A 9,812-nucleotide genomic window follows, 5' to 3' on the forward strand; every position below is an offset into this window, starting at 1 on the left:
CTTTGAAAGATGATCGATGTGCCTTTCCTAGTGTTACCAAATTACCATGTCTTTGATACTCTTTCCCCGTGATCTTCCACTTAAGTATAGTCACGTGAACACCATATAGGCGATATAGAGATATATAATTCAAACACGCATGCATATACTTTTGTAGTAATGTAGCTTCACGTCTTGATAATAAGGTATAGTACTACATTGAGGGAGTTTTTAGGAATGAAATTGCTAGCTAACACTGCAAAATACAAACTTTTATATAAGGCATTGGTGTCATATAAGTTAATCACTATAACTAATTAGTTAATAATTGAAACTAATTAGTTAAATACTGAAATCAATTAGTTAAACAATGAAACTAATTAGTTAAGCACTAGAACGTAACTAGTTAATTAAGCAGTGGAACCAATTAGTTAACCAAACAAACTGGTCTTTCCGGAAAGGCGGTCTTACACAAAAGTTGCTGACAAAATTATACATCAATTAGAGATGGAGTTTGAGACGGATACAATAAACGTCTCAAACTTGAGACGGATTACTAAAACTCCGTCTCTAAATTAAAATTGAGATGAAATTGTATATGAAGTTTCAAAAATTCCTTCTCAAATTTGTAATGGATTTGCAAAAAATATGTCTCAATAATATCTAAGACGCCCTCTATAGGGACGCCCTATTTTCCGTCTCAATCCGCCTCTAAGCATCAATTTGAGACGGATTTGGACTATATAGAGACGACATTTACCGTCTCTATAAAATGATTATTTTTTTTCGAATAGGGTTAATCGGTTACCGTTGATCAACTAGTTTTGTCAGCTTTAATTATACAAACACAAATTCTTTTTACAATAAATATTGTACACCGGAATAAAATTAAAATCAAAATCAAAATCAAAATACTTAAAAATTATCCTTATATGTAAAGTTATCTATTTATTAGTGATAAAATATTGCATTTTAATAAAAAAAATATTTCTTCAAATCATTAAACCATTTAAAAGGTTTATCTATCAGCTTTTTTTTAATAAATATGAAATTTAATCAAAATATAGTAAAAGTTACAAGAAAAAACTAGGTAAAGTTACAAAAAAAATTGGATAAAAATTATCTTGATGTACGATAAATATTACTCCAATATACAGTGTGCGTGCAAGACTTTTTTATTATACAAAAGCATTTGACTTTAAGCACAAGTAAAATGAAAGTACGTACATAATTTGACGGGTACGTACCATAAGTCCTTTATATAAGCTCCTAAATCTCTCTCATACACATTCCAATTTTCAAACGACAAGAACTTCCTAATTAAAGCTTCTACTACTCTCTAATAACCTAAGCTGCCTGGAATTTTAGTGCATTTCTTGCTCCACAATTTAAAAATGTCGAGGAGAGAGAAGGATGAGGCAGCGTTACGGTTCATTGAGGAGGTAACGAGCCGGTGTGACGAGGTGCAAAGGGCGGTTTTGGCTCAGATTTTGAGCCGAAACGCTGAGACGGAGTACTTGAAACGACATGGAATGAACGGGTGTGTTGACATGGAGACATTCAAGAACAAAATTCCAGTTGTGACGTACGAAGATATTCACTCTGATATTCAACGTATTGCTAACGGAGATTTCTCCCCTCTTCTTTGTGCTCAACCTATTACTGAATTTCTTACTAGGTGCGTATTTCTTTTAATTATGTATTCCTCCTTTTTACTTTTGGTAAGGAGAAGGCTTTATTATGCTAAATTTCTCCGCTGGTCAACCCGACTTGGGCTAGTGGGCAAGCCTCAACCCTTAGCAGTTGGGTCAGGTAAGAAGGGTAATTAGGTCAAAATCATTTAGATCAAAGTAAAGTAAGCCCAATTTCCATTGATTGCTTAAAGATGGCAAGTGAAGTAAGTCAAAGGCCAAAATACATAGTCTCAAAGTAAAGTATGTCAAAATCCAAATTACAGAGCATTGAATCATTGATCAAGGAAGGGCGGAGAGGCCCATATCATGTATGTGCCTCTAAACACATATCTGGGGGCACGGTGGTAATTACACCATAATTTTAAAAACTTTTGAGTATCATATTTTGGAATGAACACTATTTTTGAACTTCTGAGTATCATTTTTGAGCTTTTAAGTACCCTTTTTGAACTTATAAATATCATTTTTTAACTTTTGTGTACCATTTTTGAGCTTCTGAGTACCACTTTTTAACTTATTTTGGTCTGATATTCCGTATGTTTTTGTCAAAACATATACGAAGTATGAGATTGAAATATAGTTCCTCTTGCTTAAGAAGGGTAAGTGAAAGGTCGAACTACAAGAATAAAGCCAACTCATACCCTAGAAAAATTTATAAGTGCGCCAAATTCATCAAACATTAATACTATGTGTTCTCCATAACATTTCATGATTAAATTATTCCATGTTTATTTGGTTGTTGCATTTTCTTAATACGTTTGCCCAATACATAATTCAACGATTAATATTTTTCATTAACAATAATTATAAAATTTGATATTACTCATATTATTTAGTAATTAAAAAAAATTTATTGAAATAATCCAACAAGATTTCACATGAGATATGACTATGTGTTTTCTTAAGTACAAAACACGGAAGGTAATCAAAGTGAATTAATTGTGATTATTGCAGCTCGGGAACTTCCGCAGGAGAGAATAAACTGATGCCAACAACTGCTGAGGAGATGGATAGGAGGCTGCTGTTTTGCATCCTAATCATGCCTATTATTAACCAGTAAGTTCTCCCCCATTAGTCAAAGTAGGACCTACTTAACAAGGTACTTGGTAATCTTGGTACATTCATTTAAGTGTAAGGATATTATTATTAGAAAAATTTCTAAAAATTAATCAAACATGTTTCCCTTCTTCTAAAATCAGTTCTACTGTCTCTGTCGCCGAAAATTAGTTTTATTTGGAATCTTGACACTATTCACAATTGAAAAGAATCTTCTAATTTCTTTCTAATACGTACTCTAAAGCATATTTATGTGAGATCTTATTTTATTCGTCTTAATTTATAGTTTAACAATATCAAATTTTTATGTTTTTTTAACATATGTATTTGGAGATATTTACGTTTAAATATTGAGTTGAAACGAGTTGAAAAGTTAAAACAGAACTAATATTTAAGAACGGAGAGAGTATTTTTAATTAATTCGGGAATAACCCATGCTTTAAGCGTTATACTTCGTATATCTTACCTAATGGGCCCAAATAATTTATTTTAATTTGTGTGCACAGATATATGCCAGGCCTAGACAAAGGAAAAGGCCTATACTTCCAATTCATCAGAGCAGAAAGACAAACTCCAGGGGGGCTAATGGCTCATCCAGTGATCACAAGCTATTACAAAAGTAAACACTTCAAGAACCGACCCTATGACCCTTACTATGTCTTCACAAGCCCGGACGAGGCCGTACTTTGTACGGACTCTTTTCAGTCCATGTACACTCAAATGTTATGTGGCTTGTACGACCGCCACGTGGTTATCCGTATGGGGGCCGTCTTTGCATCCGGCCTCCTCCGGGTCATCCGCTTCCTCCAACTCCACTACGCCGACCTCTGCCACGATATTACCACCGGTACCCTAAACTCAAAAATCACGGACTCGGGCCTACGGGCCTGCATGGGTAAGATCATGAGGCCCGACCCGAAGCTTGCGGAGTTCGTTAACCTTGCATGTGAGGGTGAGAATTGGGAAGGGATTATTAAGAGGATTTGGCCCAATACTAAATACTTAGAGGTGATAGTGACGGGTGTGATGGCACAATATATACCTACATTGGACTATTTTAGTGGTGGGTTGCCTAAGGTATGTACTATGTACGCTTCCTCGGAATGTTTCATTGGACTCAACTTGAACCCAATGTGTGCTCCCTCGGAGGTTTCTTACACTATATTGCCTAACATGGCGTTTTTCGAGTTCATCCCGCTCGGCGACACTTCGGCAACCCGGCTTGTGAACTTGGCTGATGTGAAGGTTGGAAAGGAGTATGAGCTTGTAGTCACAACACATTCAGGACTATACAGGTACTCTCTCTGTCTGTTTCAATTTAACCGTCGTATTATGTCTTTTTACGCAATTTTATGCAATAAGTTATTGTATGATTATCTATTATAGTTTAATTCTTCCTCTATCTTAAAATATTGCTCTATAGAGCAAAATACATTATTTTTTTTATTAATGTTTGGGTGGAAAATGCATAGGTACCGAGTCGGAGATGTGTTATATGTGACAGGGTTCTACAACTCAACCCCACAATTTAAGTTCATTAGAAGAAAGAACGTGCTACTCAGTATCGACTCGGACAAAACGGACGAGTTAGAATTGCAAAATGCCATTCAAAGTGCTTCTGAATTGCTCAAACCCTTCAACACAAGCATTGTTCATTACACAAGCGTTGCAGACGCCGAGTCTATTCCAGGCCATTATGTCATCTATTGGGAGCTTTTAACTAAAGATCCCATAAACGGGCCGGGTCATGAGGTATTGGGTCAGTGCTCCCTAGCCATTGAAGAGGCCCTTAATTCGGTTTATCGAGAATGCCGTGTAACGGACCAATCAATTGGGCCACTTGAGATCCGAATCGTGAAGAATGGAACATTTGAGGAATTGATGGACTATGCAATATCTAGAGGAGCATCTATCAACCAGTATAAAGTACCTAGTTGTGTTAATGGCAAGCCCATTGTGGAGTTGCTGGACTCTTGTGTAGTTTCAGTCCATTTTAGCCCTTCTTTGCCACATTGGAGCCCACAACTAGGCTCCGTTTAAGCCCATTTCTATTGCGATAAAGAATGTACACTAGGTTGTAGCTAAAGCTGTCAAATCAAGAGGACAACCAATTATAAATCGGAAATAATCGGATAATCATTTATGTGGGATTATTATGCTCATACATAATTTATTTAGAGTTTAAGTGAGTTGATTATGGGTTGATGACGTCATGAGAGTATTCGATATATACTAAGGAATAAGTTTTAAAATAGAGGTATTTGGTGAATATTTAAAACCCCAAAGAATTATAAGTGAATTTTCTAAAAAAATCAGGGACATCTGATGAAACCGAATAAATAAATGAAATAAAAATGACTTGATTATGAGGATTATAACATTCACAAATAAGTACACATGTACTTAGTGTAATGCCCCATCCCACAAGCTAGTGAAGATTTATTTATATGACTAAGTAAACAACTTGCCACTTAAAGAAGGGCATTTTTCAAAAGCTCGCTCCAAAATTTCTGCAAGAACTTTAAACTGCAGAAGGTTATTCTGAGTTTGTGGACACTGATATTTCATTCGCCTTTAAACGTTGTAATTTTTCAATCAAATCACTTAAATTGTTACGAGACGAACCACCTTCTTCAACCGCATTTCTTGGAGCCTTACTCAACTCCTTAACCTTCTGCCTCCTTTCCTCGGCCTCGGGTTCTTTACTCATCAGCTCTTTAATCGCCCTTTCTATTTTATCCTTCTCAATCATATCAGTATTCGGTACTATACCCCTACTCCACTTCTCAGACCCGACCTCGACCCCCACCTTCAAAACTCCACTAATCAACTTTTCATTGAAGAATTGCTCGGCACCAAGCGGCCATGTGACCATTGGCACACCTGCTGCTAAACTTTCTACAGTTGAGTTCCATCCACAATGAGTCAGAAATCCGCCTACAGCTGGGTGCTCAAGTATTTTCACTTGTGGCGCCCAGTCTTTTATTAACACCCCTTTGTCCTGCTCTGTAATTCTTTCTTCAAATCCATCAGGTAACAATTTCTCACCATTCCTTACTACCCAGATAAACGGGTGACCAGACATTTCGAGTGCAGTAGCCAGCTCTGAGATTTGAGCAGGGCTGAAACACGACAGAGTGCCAAAACTCACGTATATAACTTCTCCTTCTCCCATTTTATCAAGCCATTCAAAACATGAATGTTTTTTGCTGTCATCTCCTTTCTTTTTACCAACCTTGTCGCAGTGTACCGGATAGGGACCGATACACCAAGCACGTCGACCCAAGTTGCTGCGGTAGAAGTCAGCATAAGCTCTCTCCAACTCGTAGCAGCTGTTTACAATAACACCGTAGCACTCCCTATCGGCCTCGTCCATTCTCTCATTGAGAACAGTGAACATGTTTCGGGTCTGAATCCATTCGGGAAGCTGCAAACGGGTCATGTGGATGGTATCAGGGAGGTCAGGAAGGAAAAAGAGGTCAGTGTCAGATTCAACCTTCTCATGAGGGGCAAACTTGGCAACAACCTCAGCAGCACACAATGCAAAATAACATCTGACATGAAAGATGAGCCGTGGAATAGCAAGCTCACGTGCAAGATCAGTAGACCAATGATAATACCTATCGGAAACGATGAAGTCGGGCTTAGCAGCCCGAATGGCATCCTCCATAGGCTTCTGAAGCATCATAAAGGCCTGGAAAAGCTGGCTTGCTTGCTCAGGGGTGGCATCACTGTAATTTTCCACTCCTTCCGGTAAGCCGACTTCCCTGAACGGGAAGTCGACGATGTGGAGGTCGATTTTGAAGCCCCAATCATGTATGGATTGTTTGAAGCGGAGGGAGGTGTGGTGGGTGGTGAGGATAGTCACATGTACTCCCCGTGATGAGAAGAGTTTAGCAATGTCAACAAGATTGGAAATGTGGCTTGGAACTGTGATTAATGGAATGAAATAGCCTCGTAAGGGTTGGGTTGCGTTTAAGGTAGGGGTTGTGGTAGGGTTTGAAAGCTCCATTATGTGTCGATCTCAGATTGTACGGTGAAAACCAGACAGAATTGCTATATATTCAGCAAGAAAAGATCACGCGTTGCGCGAGGGAAATTGTGGATTGATGGAGCTCGAGGACCACGAGCTCCGGGTAAACTGAACAAGTCAACAATTCAAAACAAAGCAATAACTTGAAATTTTAAATTTGTCGTGTTCTGAGCATAACCGAGTTGAAAAACTCTTAACACCCGTTTAATTAAAACGTGTTATGTGATAATAACTAAACTCTTAACAATAACCAGCATTTTTTGTGTCTGGCTCGTGTTGTGTTGTCGTACTTATCAATAAACGTGGCCCATTTTAAAGGTTTATCACCAGCTGTATTCAATTACTGATTGTTTTTATTAGTAAGGTACTCCCTCCGTCCCGGAATACTTGACCTGTTTTCCTTATCGGGCCGTCCCTTAATACTTGACCTGTTTCTAAAAATGGAAATATTCTAACAATATTATTTCTCATTCCACCCCTATTAACCCACCTACCCCTACTCCATACAAAAAATAATTAAAAATTCAACCCCTACTCTCCCCCAACCCCACCTCTTAACACACCTCCCACTAACTACATTAAAACAATACCCCACTATCAACTACTACCTATTAAATTAAATAAGTCAATTCAAGTCCCTTAAACTCTGTGCCGGTCAAACCGGGTCGAGTATTCCGGGACGGAGGGAGTAAGTTATATCCCCGTCAAAAAAAAAAGTTAAGTTATATCAGTTTGTATTGGGAATCTCAATATTAACCCAACCCATTTACTTAAAAATATTAAGTTAACCCGTTTAATTAAACGCACCGTTACTCTTGTCACTAATTCGTTTTTTTCGTGTTCGATTCATATCGTGTTATTGGGACAGGTAGGATTTTGTCAGTTGGTCTAACTCTAACCCGACCTACTTAATTAAACGTATCATGTTGAACCATTTAATTTTCAGCATGTGGTTTCACACTAACTGTTCTTTCATGTCCGGTTCATCCGGTTCATATGATATTCCCGTAACCTCACTTGGGCTATATTAGTATGTCGGTCAACCTTGTCTCTCCTCAATTCCTAACACAAAATTTCGGTCATGGATAAGTTCGTAAGCTTAAGGCGAGGAAGAGATAAGAAGTTATTGCTTATACGGAGTAGTATTCAGGCCCTATTTTTTTGGCTTAATTGCAGTTTCAGAACTTATTTCGCAGTTCAGTTGAGTGGTTCTGTTCAGTTTAATTAAGTTTCAGTTTAATTCAATTTAATTCAACTTATTATTAAAATATTTATATCATTATAATTATTATTATAATTAAATTATTTATTATTTATATTTATTAATATATATAACTAATTATTTAGTTATTATTTATAAATTATTTATAATTGATTATTTATTACTCCCTCCATTCCTTTTTGTTGTTCCCCTAAGGAATGTTGGGTGGTTTTTAAGAAAACTGGAATCTTTGGTTGTATTGGGATGTGAGTAATGATTGGGTGTAAGAATTATGATTAAGTGTAAGAGATTATATGTTTAAAATAAAGTAAGGAGAGAGAAAATATTTTAAAAATAAGATAAATAGAAGATATTTTATTTATTAATGACAAAAAAAAATCGATTAAATTTGAACCAGAAAAATCAAAAAATATCCGACCAAAAAACGACCAAAAATTCAACCAAATTCAACAAAAAATATCAACAAAATTCACCCAAAAAAACCCAGAAAAATCAACAAAAAAACCCCAGAAAAATCAACCAATTTTATTAGTTACCAATGTTATTATTGTACGTGAATTATATACATCATACATTGAGAATAATCTTGCGTTGAATATGCCAAGCAATCACGCTATACTTGGTAACTAAATATGGGAGTTTGACTAATTGACAATCTAAATCAATTTACAATCAATTTACACTAATCAGAATATATTCACCATATATTATAACAAAATCAACCCAATATTTCGTAAGACATCAACCCCAAGATACGACCAAATTCAACCAAAAAATTCGACCAAAATCAAGACAAAAATTCGACCAAATCAACCCAAAAAAATCGAGCAAAATTATACCCAGAAATTCGACCAAATTCGAGATAATTAAACCCAGAAATTCAACCAAAAAAACAGAAAATTAAACCTTGAAATTCGAGAAAATTATACCCAAAATCAACCACCAAATTTGTCCAAATTTAACCCAAAAATTCAGCCAAAATAACGACCAAAATCAACCCAAAATTTCGACAAAAATCACCCAGAAAATTCGACAAAAAACCACACAAAAATAAATTAATACCTACTTGATCCTTAATATCACTCACGATTTTGAGGATTTTGAGGTCAAATTCGACTATGAAAACTCTAGATCTAGAGTTTTTATGGTCGAATTTCACATCTAAAGCCATAATACATGCGGCGGAGATTTGCTTGCGGTGGTGGCGGCGATCTCACTTCTAGATCTAAAGAACAGAGAGTTGTTTTGGAGGAGAGAGAGTGAAAAACGTGAGAGGAGGAGAGAAACGTAGCAAGAAAATGAAGAGAGAGAGAGAGAGAGTAAGAAAATGAAGAGGTAAGAAAATGAAGAGAGAGAGAGAGAAATCAGATAGGTGAAGTGAATGAGAGAGGAAGAAAGGGACGGGTAGTGAGGTGGGGTTATGGGGAATAGTTAAATAATTAAATAAGGATGGTGGGGAAAAAGAGGGTGGAAAAAGGGTAGAATCTTAGGGTTTTTTGGTAAATAGTGGGGAAGCTTAGGGTAAATTGGTAAAAAAACTATGGCCAAAAATAGTAAAGATTCAGTAGGGGAACAACAAAAAGAAATGCCAAAAAAGGAAATGGGAACAACAAAAAGGAATGGAGGGAGTACTTTATTATTTAGTCAAGTTAAGTTAAGTTTAATTCAGTCCAGTTCAATTAAGTTAAGTTCAAGGACATTCAGTTCAGTTCAGCTCTAAAGGACTGGACCTTGGCATTTTTATTTTTCCCATTCAAACATCAGTAAACATTTTTAATTTTTCCCATTCAAACATCATAGCTGAAAAGTAAAAATGCATAATATGTCG

General features: G+C 36.4%; 2 protein-coding genes across 2 annotated transcripts; one reads left to right on the top strand and one right to left on the bottom strand.

Annotated features, from left to right (window-relative positions):
* The first annotated feature begins 1,254 nt into the window (after positions 1-1,254).
* Positions 1,255-4,879, top strand: LOC110779457 (probable indole-3-acetic acid-amido synthetase GH3.1). Its single transcript, XM_021983968.2, has 4 exons — positions 1,255-1,657; positions 2,628-2,729; positions 3,236-4,024; positions 4,202-4,879. Exons 1-4 carry the CDS (start codon positions 1,374-1,376, stop codon positions 4,767-4,769), a joined length of 1,743 nt encoding a protein of 580 aa, XP_021839660.2. The 5' UTR covers positions 1,255-1,373; the 3' UTR covers positions 4,770-4,879.
* Positions 4,880-5,050: 171 nt separating this feature from the next.
* Positions 5,051-7,173, bottom strand: LOC110779455 (soyasapogenol B glucuronide galactosyltransferase). The gene has a single exon (XM_021983967.2). The coding sequence runs from the start codon at positions 6,739-6,741 to the stop codon at positions 5,266-5,268; it is 1,476 nt and encodes a 491-aa protein (XP_021839659.2). The 5' UTR covers positions 6,742-7,173; the 3' UTR covers positions 5,051-5,265.
* Between the last annotated feature and the right edge of the window lie 2,639 nt (positions 7,174-9,812).

This window comes from Spinacia oleracea, chromosome 1 (genome assembly GCF_020520425.1).
Source record: "Spinacia oleracea cultivar Varoflay chromosome 1, BTI_SOV_V1, whole genome shotgun sequence".
Classification (NCBI taxonomy): Eukaryota; Viridiplantae; Streptophyta; class Magnoliopsida; order Caryophyllales; family Amaranthaceae; genus Spinacia; species Spinacia oleracea.

Coding starts and splice junctions, on each gene's coding strand:
- LOC110779457 (XM_021983968.2), top strand. CDS start 1,374: ATGTCGAGGAGAGAGAAGGATGAGGCAGCGTTACGGTTCATTGAGGAG. Junction 1,658..2,627: donor ATTACTGAATTTCTTACTAG/GTGCGTATTTCT, acceptor TGATTATTGCAG/CTCGGGAACTTCCGCAGGAG. Junction 2,730..3,235: donor ATCATGCCTATTATTAACCA/GTAAGTTCTCCC, acceptor TTGTGTGCACAG/ATATATGCCAGGCCTAGACA.
- LOC110779455 (XM_021983967.2), bottom strand. CDS start 6,741: ATGGAGCTTTCAAACCCTACCACAACCCCTACCTTAAACGCAACCCAA.